Here is a 25725-nt window from a genome sequence, read left to right as displayed (position 1 = left end):
TTGAAAGCAAGGCGTGCTTCAGCAATAAACTTATAAAGATAATATAATTTATTTAAAATAATACGTGCAACAAAATGGTTGATTGTGAATAAATTAACTTCTGTTTGAATAGATTTAAATATTATTCAATATTAATTGCATTTTTTGTATAAAATGTAATCAATACTCGACCCATAAATTTGCTGTCAATCGCACATTTTAAAGGCCCCGCAAACAAATTCATAGAAAACTCGCATAAAATGTGCACATCATTGTGTGCTAACTAAGAAAACTCAAATTAAATACAAAAATTACGTTTGTATGTACACAAAAGGCAGAAGAAGCCAATCAACATCAAAAAGCGAAGCGACCAAAGCCTACACAAAATTCTTTAGCATTTGCATGAAGAAATAAATAAATACAATTTTGCTGACTCACGAGCGGATATAATAATGAAAAACATGCCGTCCAGATACAAACCTTCCCCCAAAAAATATTTAATGTATATTAAGAAATATATATATATATACATTTTCATGCCAGAATCTAGACAATCCAATTTCAATATTTATTTGAAAAACTGACTGACCTACACTACGAAAAAAAATTGCCATGAAATGTAGGAAATTATGATTTTTTTTTTTTGGGCCAAGGGTGACTTACCTTATTATTCACAAAGTGCATTTGTATAACGGTAGGTTAGGAAAAATATGTCCAATTTCCAGGGTATGGTTTTTTTTATTTGTGTACATAGAACTATAAATTATATAAAATTCAATTTAGAATTATTAAATTATATTTTTTGTTAATTGTGTCATTATTAAGCATTCGTATTTTAATATTTTACATATACAAATTCAATTCTGCTTTTTATAAATATTTTCGATTATTACGAAATATATATCTGAAAAATAGGAAATAAACATTTCTAATTATAAGACGCTCTTTTCACATAGTTAGAAATTATTCCGAAAAAAAAAAAAACAGAAAAATTGAGTAATTTGCAGGGCGATTTTCTAAAACTCTGCGCGATTTGTTTTCTGAACGGATTCGAGATCATATAAAATAAAATAGTCCAGCAGCCAGGTAGATAGACATGATATATATGACATGTAGACTCGGCTAGTGATGCTAATCAAGATTATATATAATTTATGGGCTAAATGATGTCTCCTTCCGAGCGTCACACATTTTATGCCACAATTAGAGTACCCTCTGTATGGGTATGAGAACAAGGTACACGCGATTTCCGTTCTGATAATTTAACGCAATGTTTATGTTCTTGCTTTAGTGCTTTAGAGCATATACTATATGCAGTTGTCCTTGAGTGCTATATATAGCAACTCAGCAACTAGCACTGTCACAACCACAACCTCCAATTTCAGTTACAAGACAGGAATGACATTTCCGCTGGGACCCTCCTTCATCACACGGTGTTTCTGTGTGTTCGTTGGCTTGTCTGCAAGTGATTAGTTTCTTTGTATGATTCCGTTTCTTATGTGACAAAAGGATCATTCGGTGATTTATAGTGTGCAGAGAAAAGTTTTCCAGGTTGAAGTTGTCTGCAGCAAAAAACGGTTATAGGAACCTTCTGAATTTTAACATTTTTATGTAATTACTTATTAATTTGCTAATTATTAATTATATTAATTTTCTTGATGTATTAAGAGAAGTATATTGATGCAATTTTTATTGTTTTGTTTACTTCAGATTAAAATTAGCATAAGCATAAACCAAATTTCAGTATAAAAAACAAAATAACCGTGGCATACAAATTTCGTGCTTGGAAAATTATTTGATTAATAAAAATATCAGCAGACAGTGGAAAAAACCTATTCCTAACTTTTGTTATTATTCATATTAACATATGAACATTATTCAATGCGAACGAACGACATGCAACGAGACATTTATACTCAAAGATTTATACCAATAAATTAAAATAAAAATATAAAAAAATTATATATGGTAAGTTTGCATTAGCAAAAGCAAATAACTGATAGCTGACTTACTACAACGACTTATCAGTTGCCTTATCGCGTATTTAGTCATCTTTTCAGAGACTTTGGGGCGCCTCAATACAGCGTTCAATTTTTTTTTTTTTTTAAAAATATTAAAAAAAAAAAATTTTTAATTTTTATTTTTTTTTTTTTTTAGATAGAAATTTTTTTTTTTTAATTAAAATAAAATTAAATAAAAAAATAATATTTTATTTGGGGCCAATTTTTTTTTTTTTTTTCCTTTTTTATTAAAAAGAAAATAATTTGGGCTCATCCATTAGACCGATTAATTTAAAGCCAAAACCAAACTCAAAGTGCATAATTTACATTCACATCCATCTACAGTGTCTCGCAGTTAAACTGGAACAGCGCCTAGCAAAATATTTAAAGTGCTATAAGGTTTAAACAAAACAATAAACGCAAAATGTTTAAATGCCAATTTGTTTTATGTTATATCACGTTTGAAAAGGAAGCTTCAGTTTTTATTAAAATATTAAATAATTAACTAAAATTAGTCAAAACTTAAAACTTCTCCAAAATACATGTCAAAGTTTTATTGGAACAGTCTTAGAAAAGTAACTTATTAGGCGTATAAAAACTTAAATAAGGATCTTAATACTTAGTATGATACCCCTTAGCCTTAATAACCTCCCTTAACCTATTATTCATGGAAGATACCAGCTTCCGGGTGGTTTCTGGACTGACTTTGCTCCACTCATCCAGCAGAGCATTTTTGAGATCGGATCTGTGATTCCTGATGTTATTTTCCAGCAGAGCCCACAAATTTTAAATAACATTTAAATCTGGAGACTGGGCCTGTGGAATTATCGTGTGGGGGCAGTTCCAGATATGCCAGGAGTGTACTAATCCGGACTTATGCTTGGCTTTTGTCCTGGTCGTTGTCGTGGTAGAACCGGAAAGTACGTCGGATTCCTAGCTTCTTGGCACTTTGGAGTAAATTTTCCTTTAGTATATTGAAATACACACTCTTGTCCATTGTTGTTTCAAAAAACACCAAATTCCCGACGCCGGCTTCCGAGATAGAAGCCCATACCATGACACTTCCTCCGTCGTGCTTGACTGTTGCCTTTAGGATTTTGGGACTCAGCTCAGTATTGGACTGTCGCCACACATAATTTTGTCCGTCTGAGCCAAAAATGTTGAATTTGGGCTCATCTTCAAATATGAATTTGTTTCAGAACTGCAAATCCTTGTCCAAGTGGGTAATTTGACGAATGCCATCCTAGTCCCTTTATTTTTGGCGCTTATAAAGAGCTTATTCCGTGGTACTCGGGCATTAAAGTCATGGTTGCGCAGAACCCGGCGCACAGTTTTCACACTGCACTTTTTCCCCATTTCATCCTGCACCTGTTGAGTCAGTTTTGGAGCCGATAGCTTTGGATTTTCCCTTATTTTCCTGATGATCCTCCGCTCCTCCTGTTCGGTGAAAATCTTGTTTGGTGCATTTCTGCCCTTGTCCTCTATCCGATTTTCGTCGACGAAGAGTCGAATGATGTTGAATACAGTGGTGGTACTCAGATTTACCATTTTAGCTATTTGGCGATGTGAAAATCCAATCTTGAAGTGTTCCAGGATGAGATTACGTTGCCCAATGGTAGTCCGTTTGTCAATAGTCCTTGTTGGCTGGTGGAACCCGAGATGCAGGATATAAATATACTGACTACGAAGGATAGGTCTATTTATACCGAAAATAATCAACCTGACGTAAAAAATCCGGGTTTTATGGCACCCAGGTGTCCATAACGCCCTTGTTCCACATAATATGTGACCATAAATTAAGGTACTTTTTTACATAACCCGGCCTAGCCGATGGGAAAACCCCAGTTTATGGGGGTCATATAGTCATTTAGGTAGTAAATATATGTACCTACCATCGGTCTTTGGAATTTTTGAAAAATATTGAATAATTTGTTTATGGCAGGCAATTAACTTTTTTGCTAGGCGCTGTTCCAGTTGAGCTGCGAGACACTGTATATATATTAGGAAGAACAATGAATTCGACTATGTATTACCAAAAGCTATTTGCAATCTCTTTCGTTGTACTCCAATACCAACTGATGACAAGCATCAAAGTCCCTTTTCATAGGTGCTGTGGTAGGGCACAGACGGTGGGTGTGGCTTGAGCATTGAAAAATTTTGTAATTGATATTTATTTTTAATTGTGTGATTATAAGACAGTTATAGATAAAGGCTTTCGTTTTTGTGGGCGCGCAATATAGCTTTATAATTTTGGGATATATATGATGCTTTGATACAATTGTACTTATCGATTTTCCGTAATCGATTAAAAGTATGCAAAAACTTGGAACAACATCACTTCTTTCTTGCTAATGCGATAGAACTTATTCATTCTGATTCTGATTGCTCCACCGGATTGGTTGCCTATGATCACTAAGCAGACAATATATAAGTTAAGAACTATTATTACAAATAGCCTACGCACTCAAACTAATGACCCAGGCCAAGCTATATCATATCTTCACCAATGCTGGACTCAGTCGGAAATACCCACAACCAACTATCGCCTTGACAGCATATTTCACCAGTGTAAAATACCCAAAATCAACGATTACCGCGGAACTAAGACGCCATGGCATTCAGAAGGGATATCCGACATTTCCACCAATCGTACAACAGTGACCAGATCGGCAGAGCTAGAAGTCGGAGGTTTAATTATTATTAGCTTAAATCTAAAACATTAGTTCTAATAAAACACTCAAAGAAAACGATCCGGTTTTTTTTTTAAATAAAACACAATAATGAATTGTTTAATTTACATATAATATTTATATATATTATATAATATTGTGTTGTCTGCTTAATGGTACAATACCACGAAATTCTTTTCTGAAATACTTACATTTTTGCACATCAATATATCACTAAATGCTGGCAATTAAGAACATTTATCCTTTTGATTGAATATGTCTGAAGTCTATCATTTTGCACAAGAACAATGAGAAAGCGCAAGGGGAGCATACGGCTTGGAATCTTTTTAAGTATGGCTGGGTATGCCTTTGACCACAACAGTAGCATATTATTCTATTTTTCACATATCTACGTACGCTTTTATATTTTCCCTTGCGAGATAAATTATTTTCATGTACGTATAATGTTAACTTCTCTTTTTTTTTTTGTGTAATACAGCATCCATTTTTTAACACTCGCGTCAGGTACTTCATCAATTGAATAATACTTGAACTCAAATGAAATGAATTCATCTTCAAAATGTTCAATTTTTTAATCATCGCTCAGCCATCTGTAAACGGTGTTATTTAGTCTTACAAGTCTCTAAAGCTAAAAGGGAATCGGCAATATTTTTCTGTAATTTCAATTTGTCGTCACTTTTGTTTTTAATTCAGATTAGCGCTGTCTGATCCGCTAGTTATCATGCCATATCTTTATAGCGCCTCCGTTCTGAAAACATTGCTGAATCTTCATTATTAAATTAATCTTCATCGTGAAATTCGTTATTCAGATTTTAATCAGCATCACGACGTAAACTTTTTGTTAATTGCAGGATCACGTCTGCTATACTGCCAGCAAAATTTGTCTTTTTTTTTAGTAACAGATCATTACCCTAAAGATGTTCACTTATGTAACTTTTTTGTCATTAAAATTACTCATCCATTTCCTAAACGCTCTCCCATTGTGCCAAACTAAGGTCACTAAAAAGCTTGGCAATATTGGAAAAATCCTCTTGTCGTTTCCTAGTCGATCCAATAACCATTATCTTTATGCCCTCGCTGCTGTTGTCCTTGTAGTAGTCTAACTATCAATAGCGTTATTGTTTTGAATTTGGTGAGCCTCCAAATTGCTGGCATTAAGTTCTAATGCTTCTGAAAGCACAACTGGCTCAGGTCGTATTCAAAGAAAATGTTTTTTGATATATTTGGATTAAGTCGACAGCGGTCAAAAATGAGTAATCAACAATTCTTTCGACTGTTAAGATGACGTTTCCGACTCACGAAATATTCACGGTGAAGGTCGTAGACATTTTGATAAGCGTCGCTTTGAATGCTCTCAGGAAGTTAATCGGAGACGCACAATCAGAATAAATATTAGTATTAATGCGTATGCATGCTCGTATGTGTTTTTATTTGTTAGAAAAGAAAACATTTGTCTTGACATACGAACAACATAAGTTTATTTATCTTTACGAAATTAATCTTCTTCCGTTTAGTTAATTATGAAAACAACAAGACTATTTATCTGGGTCTGTTTAGCAATTTATGTAAATAAGTGTAAATAATGTAAGTACATAAAAGTAAGCAGTTTACTTATTTTACACTAAATGCATTAAACTCAATCCTATTTTGAGAGTCATGCAATTTTTGTCTCGTCTCCATTTATTTATATTGCGTCAAAGTAATCTTCATTATGTTGCAAGGCATTTTATTGTTTTTCATTGCTTGAGATTTTCTTTTGCATTCGGGAAGAGGGTTGTTTTTTATGAGTTTGTGAAAAGTTCTGCTTTATGTTTGATCGTTAATTGTGCTATTCCTTTCTGATTGCTACTTTCCTGCACCAGGAATTTGCGTAGCAATTTTGGTTAAAAATGGCTTGTAAGCAAAACGTATAACTAAAATAGATCTCTAATTTGAAACTGAGTCTTTGAGTATTTTTAATTGTGGATCATTTTTAGGTTACTTTGGGCCATTTAGAAAAACGACTCATAATTATATGTAATAATATAATATATGTATATAGCGGCAATACATCACTGAAACAATTTAAGAATTTGCATTTTTTGTTATGGATTTTTATTATGGATTTAATTAAATATTACTGTGTATTAAATACAAATACTAATTAAGTTCCAAATTAAAGAATTATATTAATATTTAATAAATATATAAGAAAAGTATAATTAATTAGTAACTAGTTACAGGGTTAAAAATTACACTCGGAAATGTATGATATGTGAAATATAAGAATTGTGGGAATATTGCTCTTTGAAAAATGTGCAACCAAATAGTATTGCGTGATTATGGAAATTGTTGTAAATAATTTGATTACTTGCGCGTAATTTGCAGTAAATACATTAATTTCTGGCAAAGTGCCCGCTTTTCGTTTGACTCACTCTAACACAGAGCAATCATAAGGATTATGAAAATTGCATTATAAGTGTATTTATTACACATTTGTCTCACACCGTTTCGGACCTTGCACACTGAACCGGTTCAAACTGACTCACGAGCACAGCAGGTCGCGTATACTGTATGCAAAACGCATAAATAACAAAGCAGAGCAGAGCAATCCAATGCAAAGCAAGCAAAATAAAATACGGTGCTATCAACTGAGTGGCAGTGGTAATGGCAATGACAAAAACAAAGGCAATGCAAACGCAAACTGCATCCGAAAGGGCTTAAATTCAAATCAGCTTAAATGCGCTCTTCAATGCAATTAAAATAATGTAAGCAGGCAGAATTAAAAAAATACTTTCGACTTTCAAATCGTAAAACTGCAAAATTTTAATTTTAAGTATACAAAATAAATTGCTTGTGGTCTAGCGCAAGTGCAGGGTATCTATGAGTCGAGCGATTGCAATATTGTACAAGCATAGTGTTTTCCGTGTTTTATAATTGCGCTCTTGCTCTTTGGTAGTGTTTTCAATAGTTTTGTTGTTGCTGCGTAGACACTCTCAAAGTCATGGCCGATATTCGCATATACCTGAGTAGAGGAACAGAATCATCCCTCAGCGGTGAACAGTCTAACGACGGCTCTCATGCCGCAGGCGACCGACCGAATGAACAAAGATCAAAACACAAATTTTGATCAAATAAACGTGCAGTCGATGCAATGCCAGATGTATTCGGAGAACCAACAGTAAATCTGCGAAACGGTGAAATGTAAAACATAGAAAAATAATAGATACCAAAGTGCGATGTTTTGGTGGACTCTATATAGAGTTCAGTTCACGTGCTGCTCGCTATTATAACGTATATTTTGTCTATTAAAATCAATAAAAAAGAATAACCAACAAATTGTGTGGCCACAGAGTGGCATATCTAAAGTATGAACCATAGGCATATGATGATCGTTGATATAATAACAACTCATTGACGGCAATTGAAGTGCAACAGAAGCAGAAGCATGCCAATTTTATCACAGGCGAGTGGAAAGTTTTGTTCAATATTCGATTCGATTTTTGTCGCCAAGTTTCGCATATAAAAATAGCAATTAACAAATTTATGCAACCCATTGCGGCAACAGTTCCAACACATTCCCACCTATGTATGTATGTATTGCATCTGCTTAGGCGCTTAAATGTGTATTTTAAAAATAAATAACTATATACAAAACACATGTGAGAAAAACCTAAGCATATACTAATGCACAGATTGTCAAATGTGTACCTATACATAAACATACATATGTATATTTCTTTATAATTTTTTGTTAATTGATCTACGGCCAAAATGTTTGTAATTTCCTTAGACACATCACTCGTGTCTTGCCTTGGGCACTCAAATTCAGTTTGTATTGTTTTTGCTTCTTTCACTTGTTAACTAGTTCTTGTTGGACATTTCATGGTACGCCTCGTCTCTTTCGTATTTTACTATTCTATGCTCGCAGCGACATCATTAAAACGGGCAAAGCGGGTGAAGCAACAGTTGACTAAATCAGCAAAAACAACAACGACAGCAAAAACAACAACAACATTGCGCAGAATTCGCGCAGCAAGCATGACCATTTTTATGTTCCTGTTCGACCTTGCAGGGCGTACTTTAAATATTTGCGGGGGGCGGGGCATGGTAGGGTGAGCTGCGTGCTCCAAAGTAGCTTAAGAGCCCAATTCAAAGACTTTTGAAATTGATGCTTTTGAAAGAGTTTTTATGTGGTCAGTGGCTTTATGAAGAGTATTAGAAAAATTGCGAAACACAAAATAAAATATGAGAATTTTTTTACATGCAACGTGATAAAAAACAAGAAAAAATTTTTGTTAACTTTATCTTGTTCTTATGTAATACAGTTTACATATATACAAGATATATGTGAGAGAGTATATAATAAGAACTTTACAACTTTAATGTGCAACAAAAGAAATAAAACTTCAATAATATTTTTGTCTTATTTTATTTTTCAATAGAGTCTGTTCTTTGCACGAAACATAAAGCTACTAAAAGGCTATCTAAAAATAAAAATTACACACAAAATGTTGAAGGTTTCTTTGATTTAATGCCCTTTTAAGTTGTCAAATGTCACGTTTGCGACCATGCAAATACCAATACAAATATGTTTATCCTCTTTAGGAGATTGAATTCGATTTAAGTATTTACAGAATACATATGGGATAATGAAAAGTCGACAAGACTTTGCTGTTTTGCTAGTTAGCCTTTTTTTTCGGTTCTTTGCTTACGAAGCTAAACGATAACAAAAAAGGGACAAATCACATAATTGCTTTAAATTTAGAAAGGGAAAAATATGTTTGCTAAATACAAAACAATCTTACCTTACCTTCAACTGACTTAATCAAGTAATAACATTAGTCAATAATATTCGGACGAGTTTTACAAAATGTAACTACTATTTAAATGCTAAACTTGTTGAATGGATTGGGGAAAACCCTGAAAAAAAATCAAAAACAAAAACACACATGCAAATGCAAATTTTATTTGAGAGTCAAACGTTTAAAATTGACTTCTTAATGAAAGAAATAGAGGACTCTGAACTGATTGCATGTTATCATCACAGAGTATGCGAAAATGTCCATGTAAGAAAGTACAAAGCTTAAGAGAAAGTGAGATGATGAAAAATTAATTTTGCTCTTCAAAACAGTGGAATCGGTTTCACCATTTAGTAACTAAACTACAAACATTAAGCCTGACATAAGTCGACTATTAGCTAGGGAGGGAAAGTTGATAACAAGGAGTCTATCGGTGTGTGTAGTTAATAACCCTCAGTCTTAGCGACGAAGATCAAAAACCTTAAATTAATTTTGTATTGGATTATATATTGTGGCGAGCACACACAATATCCGTATTCCAGAGTTGAACGTCTAAGAGCGAAAAGTAAAGATCAAATTCCTATGATAATAAGACCAAGGCCTTGAAGTGCTTTGTTGATAGTAAATTTATTATGATTAGCAAGTCTTAATCACTTAGTAAACCTAAATAATTTACTTCAATCAAATTATTTAAGAATTCAAAACCACCTAAAAAGTGACCACTATTTTATGTATTTTCCATATGTATTTCTTGAAGTATTTCTATGTTTAATATGTATACCAATTATTGTTGATTTTTTGTTTTAAGCAGAACATTGCCATTTTATTTTTCTTAATATTGTTCTTACCGTGTTGTTGAACCCACTTGAAGTGATTTTATCTTCCCCATGTGAAGCAAAATAATTGGGATTTATAAATTATACAGCCACTCATAAATACGTGCAATTCGCAAGTACATATAAGTGCCTCGTCAAGTACTGGCTATAAACTTGGCTGTGATTCTAGGTAAACCGCATTCGTAGCGTATTTGATTCAATTTCAATTTCATTTTCAATTGCACATTGCTGAGCGGCAATAGCAGAAAGAAAAGTTGCTGGTAGCTGGTAACATATGATAACAATAATTGTTAGTTGTGTACTTGGAAATTGCTGTTGGCATCTAATAACGTGTTTTACTCGTATACATCATACTTCTGACTGGTTTCCAAGAGTGTAGACAAATGGCATTTGATTATCTAGAGTTGTGTCCGTTCAAAACTGATCTGCAACAACAGGTTTCCGATATTTACTAGGTTTTAAGCTTTGACAGCTAAATTAAGTGAGCACCTAATGTAAAGATGAAACAATTCTTAGAAGCGATCATTAATTAAAATGCTCAAAATACAACAAAATAATAAAAAATATCAAATTGTTTTAAATAAATAAAATGATAAAAAAATACTTTTGTCACGTTTTTGACTCATTTAAAAAAAAAAAACAAAAATAAAAGTCTTGTGCGTTCTTCGTCTGTTGCCTGCCACGAATACTAAATAATAGATACACTACTTTATCCCCATCGAGTATATATTTTAGAGACTATATATATATATTATGGTATATTTTTAAAATTCAGAGTTGACGTTGCCAAGCGCTTAAGTGGCCGTCAGCCAATTATTATTGCCCAGGCTTCATTTGTGTTCACCTCATTTCTAATGGGTTGAGAGTCATCAGCATTAGACACTTCAATTGTAGCCTGTGCCATATTCGCTCAACGGTTACTCAATTTGTGTTTGCCTGGCGCTTATCATTGCACAATCTCGAAGCGTGCTGTCATCGTTGTTGCTGCCTGGGTCTCGGTCTAGGTCTGGGTCTGGGTCTGGGCAAAATATGGGTTGGCTGATCGAGCAGCGTCTATGCCAGCTGTTTTAGCTAGTCCGTCACGTTGCCATTCCCCGCATCATTTGTTGCCATTTGCAGTCAACTCTGGGGACTGTTGTCTGCTCTGCTAAAACCGGCTGATTGTTTGTGCGTTTGGTTTGCATTTGAAATTATGATGAGGATCATTTTTTTTTTGTATTCTGTGTCTAGTTATCTGTTGCACCTGGATGCCACAAGCACAAACTCAAGCGGTTCACCTGCTATGAGTACTTGACATTAACCGTAGAATCAATCGTTCGACATTTCTCTTTCTCTTTCACTGTCAATTGATTTTGTGAGCACAAAGGTTGTTCGAGTTTTCAATAAGTTTTTATTTGTATTTTTATTGTGTGGCTGGCCACACCCTGTGCCAATTTGTTTACGTCACGGTAACATGATTCCGTGAAATATATTTCCAACATTTATGCTGGCACAACATAATCAAAAATGAGATCATTTGAATATGCATGCGCAACTCAATTGATTTATTTTGATGACTTGCAGCTATCCTTTGGTGTTTCACTCATAAGATATTCAGATTGGATTTGTGGTTCATCGAACAACTAATAATTCGTGTGTTTTGTTTGTTTTCATTGTTATTGTAAAGTAACCCCAGAAAGCATATCTATTTTATTTAGTAAGTTGCCATTTTAAAAACGATAAGATATGGTTAATGTTGTAGCTGGTGTGGTCTGAAAGGCGGATCAATGGGTTTGGTTATGTATTTATTTATTTTTTTTTAAATATTGTTCTAAGTTTTCCAAATAACGATAAACATCGATAGGTAAACATCTGTAGGTGGATTTTCTACTGATCAAAAATGTTATTTAAAAATTAGCATTTTGTCGCAAATTAATGAGCTGATTCTTAATAAATCAAAACTCTTTTCAAACGAAAAATTACAGCCAAAGTCACAGTTAATACTTTAAGAGTAACTTATATATGTATGTCATGTGTATTTTGCCATGCTAGTTTATTATTTTTTTAATTATGTGTTAATGAATAGTTCATGAAATTAGTTTGGCACGAGATGAGTTACACTTTATAGTTTATATACTCTTATCCACTTACAACATTTATCAACATATTTCAATTGAGAGTTTGTCCCTGTTACCCAGAAAAAGCAATCAAAACAAATCAATTAAATTGTAGAATTTCCTATCGCTAAAAAATTGTATATATTTATATTATATATATATATATATATATATATATATATATATATATATATATATATATATATATATATATATATATATATATATATATATATATATATATATATATATATATATATATATATATATATATATATATATATATATATATATATATATACATACATATATTTATATATGTTTCTTAATAAAAGTGAAATGTGCTTGTCATATTAGAAATATTTTATTATTTTTATTCATGGAATAAAACTATTTGTAACCTTCCATATTTATTTTTACATGCTCTAGTTGGCTATTGGACACGGTTGTCATTGAACCCATTAAAAATGTTTAAAAGTGGTATAATGAAGTTGAGAAAAAAATGATTGAAAAAATGAATGAATTATGAAAAATAAAAAAAATGTAAGAGACAAAGGAATGCAACCCAATTCCATAAAATATATATGTATATAAAGGGAAACTTCTTAAGCTCATATTCGTAGAGAAGGGCGTGCGAGAGAGTAATTGAGCCCTCTAATAGTCGAATTAATAAATAGAATGTCAATCAATTTCGTTGACACTTGTGCTAGTCGAAATCGGTTTTAATAACCTGCCAAAATCGCATCACAGCTGTCGTATTTTAACCAACTATATTTCTTTCTTTCACTTACACTATAAATGACGACATTTTCTGACCATTACGAAACGATGTCCTTCCTCTCTGCTTCTCTGTCTAACTAGTTGATGGATTGTTGCGTCTGGTAGTTGGATCCGACCGGCGTCGTTAGCCCGTTGTAATCGGTCTCGCCTGATTGCCTGTCTGGCGAAAATGTTCTGATAGCTTTATCTATTTGGATGGCTGGGACTGGGCAATAAACCACTACTACGTTGAAAGCACGTCCAGAGACATCTTATCAGCTGGGTCTATTCCCTTGCCGTTTTTCCCGTAAATTACTATGTAATTATCCTGTCTGTCTGTTAAGTTCACGTGCTCTGCCACTTGTTGTTTTTGATTTGATCCGCTACTGGAATATCTTATCGGTGTACAACAAAATTACTAAAATTTTAATGTTCTCACTCCATGAAGATGATACCCTACATAAACTAATAATCATCATTTTGTATCTTTTTGCTAATTCATATATTTTAAGCTTCAAATATAAACATATAATTGCTTCTTTATTGCCGATGAGATCACGAAGTTTTATGGATGAATTAGCGTCTAAATAGGTTAGTTTTCGGCACAGTTGAAATGTTGCTAATCATCAGTCTATGGGGGAAAACCTTCTACTGAACGACTAAAGAAAACCATAAGGGGTAAAGAAAACCTATTGAAACAACAACTGATTGAAGCAATGCAGGTTTTAGGTGTATTAAATAAAACACATTTTAAAATTGTAAATAAATCTGTTTAACCATTGGAGAATGCATCTTACAAAGATAAGATAACGAACCTTGTAAACATATAAACACGTTTTCGCATCGAATTCAAATCTCAACAGCGAATAAATTTATTCACATTTAAAATTATTTTTATATGTAAATCGCATTACGAGTGGTGCCACTCTTCATTACTCTCATCATTATGAAGAATATAAATTTTATTGTTGTTTTATTAATGTGCCATATAAGCACTTCAATTGACACCAAGTGTTTTGTGTGTCTATTTATGTGTATGTGTGTATTCAAACAAATGTATCAAAGTACCCTCATCTTTGCATAGATAAAAATAAAAATATTCATAAGAAATGAAACAGCAACAAGCAGGCGCAAACATTTGCCATTAAAAACAATTGAACATTATTAGAATAGGAATTCCATAATTGACAGAATGACAATTTGTTACATTTGTATTGTACATCTCCCATCTCTCTCTCTCCCACAAGGGGGTTTTCAGCTGAATCGCTTGCCGGATATCTTATTCGTCAACGCCTCTGCTAAGTAACAATTAACTATGAACCCAGCGGGAATTTGGTTGATTACTTCATTGCTTCTATGTGCCTGCATTGCACTGCAGCGAGCATGTTGCAGACTTAATGACGCCATACCAATAAAAGAATTTGCATGTGCGAGCAAGCACAGAAGGGCTACTTATAACTCGTAAATTCTATAGATTAGAGATGGGTCCGTGCTTTACGGTTTACTAACCCGAATTTAATGTGAATTCTCGATGAAGAAGTCTTATAGACTTTTGCGATTAGCAATTAATGTGAAATCGATAATATTACAAGTTTATTTGGCAACTGGTTGCCGTTTTGCTATTGAATTTTTAGCAATTTCAGTAATAGTAGAGAAAAAGAGTAAAACAAACATGAGATTGCTATAGCAGTAGCAGAAGCATTACATTTCCTTTGTTACGCTCTCGTTTCGCGCTTGGTCTTTGTGCTATTGCTCTTGCAAATGACAAAGCACAGCAGAGCAGTGCAAAAGATTTATTTCAGTATTCCGTTATTGGCTTTGCTATTGCTCTGTTAAATAGCAATAGCAAAACGAAATACTACGAGGGATATACACTTATGTAAAAATCAGTTTTTACAAAGCTTACACTAATATAATTTGTATTTACTTGCTTCTCTTTCCCATTTTACTCAAAGATAAGCTGCCAGCTGAAATTCCATTATACTCTAAGACAAGCTGCCCAGCTTAAATCTATCGAATATATCGTTTTTAATAGTCTCTTAAAATATATCATTTAAAATGCTTAAAGGGCGCCACTTATGTATATGTGTATGTACTGAAAAGTTCTTCGCTTTGTCTCTCTTTGTCTCACCTAGCCACAGACAAACGAGGGCCAATTGAAAGAAACTGTCACGCAATGCTTTTATTAGCCGAAGCCATTCGTTGAACTTGAAGTCGAAGCGAATTGTTCAATTGTCACGAGAGCAGTAGCCGATGCAGATCGCGAACCGAACCCAACATCGGACTGCATCGACCGAATGCTAGAGCTGTCAAGTTTGATGTCTGTGTGTGTTTGTTTGTTGTGTGTAATGGGAAGAGCTGGCGCTTTCATTGCCAGTGCAGGAGTAGTGACTATTGATAATATATATATATATACAGTGTCTCACAGTTTAAAAGACGCAGTGTCTAACCAAAAATTTAATTGCCTGTCATAAACAAATTATTCAATATTTTTCAAAAATTCCAAAGAGCGATGGCAGGTACATATATTAACCACCATAATGAATATATGATCCCAATAAACTGGGGTTTTTCCACCGGCTGGGCCGGGTTATGTAAAAAAGTACCTTAATTTATGGTCACAGCGAATTTGGTTCAGGGGCGTTATGGACACCTGGGTGCCATAAAACCCGGATTTTTTACGTCATGTTGATTATTTTCGGTATAAATAGACCAATCCTTCGTAGTCAGTTTAGTTATATCCTGCATCTCGGGTGCCACCAGCCAACAAGGACTATGGACAAACGGACTACCATTGAGCAACGAAATCTCATCCTGGAACACTTCCAGATTGGATATTCATATCGCCAAATAGCTAAAATGGTAAATCTAAGCACCACAACTATATTCAACATCATTCGGCGCTTCGTCGACGAAAATCGGATAGAGGACAAGGGCAGAAAGGCACCAAACAAGATTTTCACCTAACAGGAGGAGCGGAGGATCATCAGGAAAATAAGGGAAAATCCCAAGTTATCGGCTCCAAAACTGACTCAGCAGGTGCAGGATGAAATGGGGAAACAGTGCAGTGTGGAAACTGTGCGCCGGGTTGTCCGCAACCATGACTTTAATGCCCGAGTACCACGGAAGAAGCCCTTTATAAGCGCAAAAAATAAAGGGACTAGGATGGCATTCGTCAAAACCCACTTGGACAAGGATTTGGAGTTCTGGGACACATTCATATTTGAAGATGAGCCCAAATTAAACATTTTTGGCTCAGACGGACAAAATTATGTGTGGCGACAGTCCAATAATGAGCTGAGTCCCAAAATCCTAAAGGCAACAGTCAAGCAAGACGGAGGAAGTGTCATGGTATGGGCATCTATCTCGGAAGCCGGTGACGGAAATTTTGTGTTTTTTGAAACAACAATGGACAAGAGTGTGTATTTCAATATATTAAAGGAAAATTTACTCCAAAGTGCCAAGAAGCTAGGAATCCGACGTACTTTCCGGTTCTACCACGACAACGACCAGGACAAAAGCCAAGCATAAGTCCGGATTAGTACAGTCCTGGCATATCTGGTACTGCCCCCACATGATAATTCCACAGACCCAGTCTCCAGACTTAAATGTTATTTAAAATTTGTGGGCTCTGCTGGAAAATACCATCCGGAATCACAGATCCAATCTCAAGAATTCTCTGCTGGATGAGTGGAGCAAAATTAGTCCAGAAACGACCCGGAAGCTGGTATCTTCCATGAATAATAGGTTAAGGGAAGTTATTAAGGCTAAAGGGTATCATACTAAGTATTAACATCCTTATTCAAGTTTTTATACGCCAAATATGTTACTTTTCTAAGACTGCGCCAAATGAACTGTAACATGTATTTTGGATATGTTTTCAGTTTTAGACTAAAACTAAAGTTAATTTTTCAAACGTGATATAACATTATACAAATTGGCATTTAAACATTTTGCGTTTGTTTCTTTGTTTAAACCTTATAGCACTTTAAATTTTTTGCTAGGCACTGCGTCTTTTGAACTGTGAGACACTGTATATATAAAATAAAAATAAAAAAAACAACAGAAAACAATTTTATGAATTCAGGGCAAAACATCGTAAACCGTTAATAATTATTAGGTTAAATATGAGCATCTAATTTTGACTATAATCAAATTTTTATCGGATGTGTGTGAAACGAAAAAAAAACCAATCACATAAAGAGTTTAAATTTATACGGTTCACTCTTGGATTTTGCGCTTTAGGCAATGTGAAAATAATACGCACAAATAAATATTGGAGTATGTTATTGAATTAGAGACTTGGTGTTGAATGGCAGCTGTGTTGCATTTCATTCATTGTAATATTGCGATGGGGAAATCAAGTGCACATTTAATTGATTCAAAATGGCCCGTCATTATGATAATAAGCTCTAGGGAAATCTAATACCTATATTTATAATTTATATATAAATATTAATTATATAAATTATAAATTATATAAATGTGTGTGTCTCAATCTATATTTATGCAAAATAAGATGACAAGAATTATTTCATTGACATCGTTTTCTGATAAGAGCAATTTAATATCGAGTCATTTTGAGCACTACCAATTTCTATAAAATTAAATTTATCAAAGGCTCATACATTTATGTTATAAATAGCCATATGCTCGTGGCTCCTCCTTCTTTTTTAGATATATTTATATGTATTTTTCAAATCGACAATTAGGTGTAAAAGTTAGCATCGGAGACTGTGAAATCACAAGTGTCAATTGGCTATTCAATGGCGCTTAGTCATAGCTTGCAATGCGAAAAAATATTTTTAAAAATGCAAATGAAACAATTTGAAATAAGTCAAATTTGTAATGCTGTTGAAAATTTCACAATAAATTATATCATAAGCAGGTGTAGATAAATACAAATTTTTTGTCGAGCGTTGTGGATATGTTGATATATATGTGTATAAGCAACAGCAATCGGATAACTCGTGTTTATAGTTGAACCCAGCTATTGTTTGGAGATTTGATATAAGAGTTGCCTTGAGGGGATTTCTTGACTCTTTGCTGACTTGGGCGCCAAGAGTTTTCTTTATTCTTTGTTGAGTTGCCAACGGACGATAAACAAAGGAAAATCCATCATGTAAATATTTGGATGCGCAATAATGTATCTGTTTTTCTGTCTACGATAAGTACTGCTCTTGGGAACGGTCTTGCTTCGCGATCCCGGTGCAGCTTCCTAAAAATTCTCAAATATTTTTTAATCGATTGTCTGTTTAACGTACTCCTTAATAGTTGTAAGCCGTAAATTAATTAGCACTTTCTTGTCTTTTCGAGTACTTAATTGCCTATGCTTAGAAGTTGTTATCTCTATTATTTGAGTGTAGCATATAGTTAGAAATTATATTAAAATTTAGAGTTTAAAAAAATATATATGAACCCTGATGGGAGATAGAAAGATGCTTTGTATGGATCTTAACTATAACTGATATTTAATCATCTTCCAGAATGTTATTTGTATTTTGAGTTGTGAAATATTAAATGAAAGAACAACTTTTATTTATTTGTCAATTCAGTTCCGGAATTTGGGGCTAAAGAAATTCTTAAGCTTTGGTTTTGACTACGTTTTTAATTACAGTCGGGAAGTCGGGAATTAAAAAGATTTATGTAGTGTTCGATTTGAAGTACTTATAAGTGAAAGAATTCGTTTATTTTAAGTTATACATTTATTTGATTGACAAATGTATTAAAAATCATTTAAAAGTAGCTACAATAATAATAATATATTAATTTGCAAACGGGCCCCAAGATAGTTAGATAGATATTAATTGATACGATAGGATAACTGGAAGCTTAAGAAATATGTTGTAGAAGAACGTAATGCTTGCTGTTTTCTCCCTCTGGGCCTTCACAAAGTAATATATAAAAACAATTAGCAAGTAGTCCCCTAAGGCATTAGTCATTTAATTGCTGGCGCCTCATGTATTTTCCCTTTTGTGAAATGCAGTCATACGAAATATAATTGTGAATAATTGAATTAAGATCGCAAATTGGCCAGTCAGAAGGCCGCCCAATAAAGGTAAAAGTCACAATTGTGGTAAAAATGTTGCAATATCGATCTAACTGCGAGTAAATCAAATATAATGTGTACATGTGTATATGTATGCTTAGTATGTTTAGCGCCAATAATTAGCGGGGCAATTTCTTATGGCTAACTGCTGATTCGCGTGTGCTCGTCACAAGGCACATATGAGCATGTAAATCAAATGAAATCGTATCGAATCCAATCGTAAAAGTCAAAAGCCCGACTTGAGTCTGACTTTCATCTAAGTATTATTCGCTGCTCACAGCTTATGACCTGTTTTCGCTCTAGCCATCCATCCCCTCCCACCCCGCCTACGCTACGCGAAACTGGTTCAAGCGATCGTTTGAAGTACAGCCCCCCAAAGTCCCCAATGTGGAATTAATTCAAAACTCTGTCCCTGGTCTGCCGCCAGTGGATATAATAATGTTTGACTTGGCGTCGACGTCGACGTCAGCGCTCCGAGCTCAGTCGAACAGCTGTTTGTTGTTTATTATAAACAAACGGCGGCGTTGTCTGGCTCAGTACGCAAAAGATACTTCGTGGATACACATCGCTAGAGATATTCGCGGGCACGTTACAAGCGCGCGCTAAACGGGCCGTTCGTCAGAACACAGACCCAAAACCAAAGCAATCAGCAGCCAACTACTCAGTTTGTTTGAAAGAAAATCCCCATCAAATTGTGCGTTTCACTAACAATAAGAACAATTTTAAGAGCAGCTAAATCAAGATATTTAAAATTTCGTTGACTGCTTTTATTATTAGCCTAGCCGTGTTTGCCATTTCAATCCGTTGAACTTTGAAATAAATACATACTTTCCAAATAGTATATTGTGTATTTGCAAAAAAAAAAAAATATAAAATATATATTTCTATTCTTATTACGGCTGTCACAAAATAAACAAAAAATTGTGTACAATTTCTCGCAAATACGCATATGTTTTCTGTTTTGTTGTTATCTTCGTAAACAAATTTGTTTCGTGTTTTGACTTGATTTGTTGTGCGTATTCAAAGCTAAAAATTTCGTAATTATTTATATTGGTTTTCTTTTTCAGACAATTTAGTATTCTAAAATATTGTAATTATATAATAAAATTTACGTTAGTAATATTTTAATCAATATAATATTTTCTTTAATGGTATAATTACTTAAGGCTTAAAATTTAAAAACGTTTTCGTTAATTTTCGATTAATGCTGAGAATATTTCTGTACACATATTTGATAAAATACCCAGCCACATTCAACTTTTAATCCTAAAACCTTGAACCACTTTTTTTTTATTTTAATCGATTCTTAAACTGTGTATGAGATATCTTAGAAAAAAGTAATGCACTTAAGGCGGATCTTTTGCAATCACTTTTAACTAAAACCAGTTGTCAAAATGTAAAATATTCAAATTCGAAGTACACAAAAACCAATTCTGTTTGTGAACATGACATTCTCACACTGACTGACTTCAACTCAACTCGCATCTAGAGTGCTGAAAAAATATTGTAATTTATGCGTTCAGCATTTCATCAAAATAAAGTCGCATCGATTTGATTGCTTACGTATCTGTCACACGTGTTTATTCGACCCAATTAGTAGTCGATTACTTTGGACCAGTTGACAACCAGTGACATGCTTATTAGTCAATAATTATTAGATAACTCTTGATGTAGTTAGTTTTCTTTGTTCTCGTAACACCCAATCTACTTACTTACTGCTTAATTAGACTCATGGCTAATTTTCAGCATAAATATTTCAAGTGTTAAATGGATTTATTTAATTATTCAGTGCAACATATTTGTTATAGAAAAAAAAAATCGCCCTAAATGTGGCAACTAAAAGTGGCAAAACGTGTTTTGTAAAAATTTCGATAATATTATTGAGTATATTTTTAATTTCTTTGAAATGTTTCAGTATATTTGGGTCAGTTGCAATTGTAAATCAATGACCGACTTTCTCTTTAACAAAATGTTTATATTTTTAATTAAAATTTCCTTGCGTCTTATTTTTTGTTCACACATTAATAAATATATTGGGTTCTTTACCATTGTACATATACAATCAATTTAGTTAATATATGCACACTGATTTTGTTTTGCTATAATCGTCTGCTCATTAATTGAGAAATCACAAGGCTAACATCTTGGTTAGTAATTAATTGCCTATGTAAATTAGTTGTGGATCACATTTCAAATTGATTTCTCTTTTTCTTTATTTTTTATCATAATATTGAAGAAAACCAAAAGCTTTAATGGTTTTTATTTGCAGGCAATCCAGAGTTTCAAATGTGAACCAAATGTGTATACATTTATTACCTTTGTAACACAACACACACACAACACACACAACAGACACGCACACACACACACACCAGACACGTAACAAATTGTGATACGCCATCCAACAACAACACGAGCAGAGTGTCCAAGCAACAAATACACACCCATCAAAGTACACACACATCCAATACACCCGAAAGACGAGCTTAGAAAAGATCACAATGGATTTCGATCAAATTCTTGCCAAATGTGGTGACTTCAATCGCTATCAGTTTATGATACTCGCCCTCTTTGGCTTCATCAACATCATTGTATCATTGGTGAGTACATAAAGTCTATAAAATGCTTACATCTTATCATTAACATTATCCAACTCACGCTCCTTGCAGCATTACTTCACACAAACCGTGATAAGTTTCGTTCCGGATCATTGGTGCTATCATGAGAAGCTAGTTAATATGACATATAAAGAGATAGCTGATATCTATTCCAAATTTGAGAGTCCCTCATGCACCCGCTTAGCAGACATTAATGGTACCAATGTGACTGTCAGCACTGAGAGGTGCGAACGATGGATCTATAACTATGACTTTGGCTATAGAAGCATGAACACCGAAGTAAGTTCACTTCAGCAATATGTGTGAAATTAGTATGATACTCTTTTTGAGGGTATTTTATAAGTGTGCATAGAGTTGACGCCCTTAGCTAGGTCGCAGTGCTAGGATCTAAATTAGCTCCACAATCTATATACATATTAAGAATAATAAGAATTTACATCAATAAAAAATAAGTTATTTATTAAAATTAAAAGTAATATGCTCCTGAGCAAGCGCAAGCTTTTCTTAGATGATATAAAAATGAAAAGACAAACACGATTTTATTATACTTAGGATTCGAGTTGATAAGATCTTTATGTCAAGAAATGTCGGTTGGTTTGCTTTAGTAGACTCCATCTGAATATTTCTCAGTACAATTTTCATAAAAACAAAATGAATATAACTATCTGCAAAATGAATAACTTCGACAGAATAGGCAGTTGGATAGTAAGCACAAAGACAATTTTGTATTAAAAACAAATCTACTATCTTCTTCAGAATTTTGTTTTGGTAAATTTAAACAACTTTGAGACTAGGCTTTAATTAACCAAATTGGCTCTCATTATTGTTTACATTTATCGACAATCTATGCTTGCGTTTTTAAAATTCTTTAATAATAGTTGTTTGTTTCTTCTTTTTAAATTTGTGCACAATTGTAACTATATGTTTTTCTCTATAGCTCAACTGGGTCTGTGACTCAGCGTATAAGGCACGCATTGGACAATCGCTGTTCTTTATTGGGTCCGTTGTGGGTACCCTATTCTATGGTCTGCTGTCCGATAAAATTGGACGTGTACCAGCGCTGATATTGTCAAATTTCTGCGGCTTTGCTGGCGATTTCTCTACCATTTTTACGAAGAGTGTTGCAACATTTACGCTCTGCCGTTTCATATCGGGCCTGGCGGCCGATACCAACTTTTATCTCATGTACATTATAGGTGAGTCTGGTCTTTTTCACTTTGTCTCATTATAGTCTAACCAAGATGAACTCTATTGTGACAGTCCTCGAATATATCCGTCCCAGCATGCGAACCCTGGGTCTGAATATGGCTGTGGGCCTGTTCTACTGTCTGGGCTTGGTGTTTACGCCTTGGCTGGCTGTCTTAGCCGGACACTGGCAGATCTACTTGGCCTGCACATCGCTGCCCATACTGCTGGTGGTGCTCTACTATTTTGTGGTGCAGGAGAGCGCTCAATGGCTGGTAACGCGCAATGACATCGACGGAGCCATCGTTCGCCTGAAGCGCGTAGCACGCTTTAATGGCTGTCATGTGACCCAAGCGGAGTTTGACGAGTTCCGACGTCATTGTCAAATGACCCGCGAAATGCAAGGTGGCGATAACAAGAAGCATGCCACACTATTGGACATGTTCAAGACGCCGCGCATGCGCAAGAATACCCTCATTCTTTTCTTCAAGTCGTACGTTTTACTGAGTCCTGCACTATTTGGTGTACAAATATTTCAAGGCTATTTTATTTTCAGAATGGTGATTACATTGTGCTACGATGCCGTGTCTCGCAATGTTGAAGGAATGGGCATATCGCCATTCATAATGTTTTCGCTGAGCGCATTGGCCGTGCTGCCTTCGAGTATTTTGCTGGTCCTCCTGCAGGATCGCATTGGACGCAAGGGCATGGCATCGGGTTCCCTGTTGATTGGCGGTTTGTTCACATCGGCCGCTGGCATAGCCATTGCCTATCAGCAGCACAACCACAATGCCATTTTGTTGGCCTGCCTGACAATTGCGGCGCGTTTCGGCGTTGCCATTTCATACGAATCGGGCTCACAGTATGCCACAGAACTGATACCGACGTGTGTGCGCGGCCAGGGTGTGGCTGCTGTGCATGTGGCTGGATTTGCGGCCTCCTTCCTCGCACCCTATATTCTTTGGCTGGGCACGTTCTTTAAGGCAGCGCCCTCCATTATTCTGGGCGTGCTCTTCTTTTCTGGCTCCTTTGTGTGCCTCCTGCTGCCCGAGACGCTTAACCGGTGAGTGTGCGAAATGTGTTTCTATATATAAAATTAAACTTATATATAACAATTTTATGCCTTAACAGGACTTTGCCGACGACTATCGAGGAAGGTGAGGTGTTTGGCAAGGGCGACAGCATGTTCGACTTCCCATGCCTGCACCATCACAACGATGATGACTCGGACTCTGATCTAGAGAAGTACAAGCGCAAGCATTCACTAATCGATGCCAAGCAGCATGTGGAGTCCGGCCAATGCACCAAGCGCAAACAATCGTTGATCGATGCCGATCGCGAGGAGCAGGCCATGAAGGATGCCAAACAATGAGCCAAGTTGAAATGCTAATGACTAGTTCGTAGTGTAGTTAAACAATTTTTTTATAATATCCCAATCAACTAATCAGCCGAGGAACAACAAAAATAGTCCTAAGTAGCCAGCTCTTTGATCTAAAAATTCAAGCTTTTGCTTTATTTACTAATAACAAACATTTAATGGTTACTTGAAGAATATAAAATGAGTGCTCAGCATCTAGACATCTTCTTTGCAACTTTTTCTTTCTATGCGCACTCGTACACACTTACGCACATAAATATACATATATATATATATTTACATATGTATTAAAATCTAGGATTAAATATCTACATAAATAAACTTCAAAGTTTATATGTATTCATATATCTCTTTAATAACTAAATAAATCGATTTAGTAGATAGCCATCGAAAACATTTTCCAAAAACGTGTAAAATATCGAACGGAATCGGAATCGCATAGTTAACACTTAAGCGGCACAATTTCACTTAATTGAATAAATTGAAAACTAATATACATTTATAAATATGTAAAAAATAATTTATCATAAGTGTATAAGTATATAGCAGAGTTTATTTTGATTTGATGCATTGCAAATGCAAGTGCAAAACTGATAATAACTACAATTTTAGAAAAAAAATTAAAAATAAAATAAAACACTTGTATACAAAATTTGTATAAATCTTTGTGATATATTTGCTTTTATGAATATATTTTTAATCAATTTTTGTTTTACCGTTTTACACCTTCAAAAGAAACTAAAAATATTTCTATAATGCTGATAGTCGAGATTTCTACAGAAATTTGAAAAGTTTTTCTTTTTAAAATTAATCACATACGCCAACCGTTCTTGGCGCAATTAACATAATTCCCTCGACCTAACACTTTTGCTTCTGACTTTATGACAATCCATCAAAAGCACTTTCCGAGTATACGACTAGCGATATTATTTCACGGTCTTCATGCTCATTACTAGTTTTGAAGTTGTATTAGCTAGCTGTATTACTAGATCAATGGGTCATAAGATGGAACTTTCGATATCATACAAATTTTGGAAGGAGATTCCTAGTAATTTACTTTCCCAGTTTGAGAACTGTACCTCCAAAATATTCTGGCGGTCAGGAAGTTTATTTATCAATCCTTGAAGGACCTCAAATACAATCTATGTTAGATCATTGAGGGATGATTGATGACTGTACCTTTAAAATTTTGGGAGATATGTGGCTTTATCAATTTACTCTTTTCGATTATAACGGTCTCCTAGCCCATAGTGGTTACATCAAAATTTCAGCAGTTCTCAAGTCCCTAAGGTGTCGAAAAAATTGCACACACAAGTGTGGATAGACTAATAGATATCGTGACAGACATTTCACA

At 34.4% G+C, this 25725-nt stretch overlaps 1 protein-coding gene across 3 annotated transcripts; it reads left to right on the top strand.

Annotated features, from left to right (window-relative positions):
* The first annotated feature begins 7715 nt into the window (after positions 1-7715).
* Positions 7716-25020, top strand: LOC6570034 (organic cation transporter protein). 3 transcript variants are annotated; one of them, XM_032741809.1, is made up of 7 exons: positions 7716-8114; positions 21460-21790; positions 21860-22087; positions 22746-23004; positions 23069-23486; positions 23550-24056; positions 24125-25020. In XM_032741809.1, the coding sequence occupies exons 2-7, from the start codon at positions 21692-21694 to the stop codon at positions 24363-24365; spliced, it is 1752 nt and encodes a 583-aa protein (XP_032597700.1). In that variant the 5' UTR covers positions 7716-8114; positions 21460-21691; the 3' UTR covers positions 24366-25020. The 3 variants fall into 3 exon arrangements, with proteins under 3 accessions (XP_032597700.1, XP_032597701.1, XP_001996243.1); XM_032741810.2 differs by having other exon boundaries at positions 7736-7852; positions 24125-24854; XM_001996207.2 differs by lacking the exon at positions 7716-8114 and adding an exon at positions 19731-19884 and having other exon boundaries at positions 24125-24854.
* Positions 25021-25725: the final 705 nt, after the last annotated feature.

The sequence above is a fragment of the Drosophila grimshawi genome, unplaced genomic scaffold (assembly GCF_018153295.1).
Source record: "Drosophila grimshawi isolate 15287-2541.00 unplaced genomic scaffold, ASM1815329v1 contig_545, whole genome shotgun sequence".
NCBI lineage: Eukaryota > Metazoa > Arthropoda > Insecta > Diptera > Drosophilidae > Drosophila > Drosophila grimshawi.
This window is presented reverse-complemented; position numbering and strand designations above follow the sequence as displayed.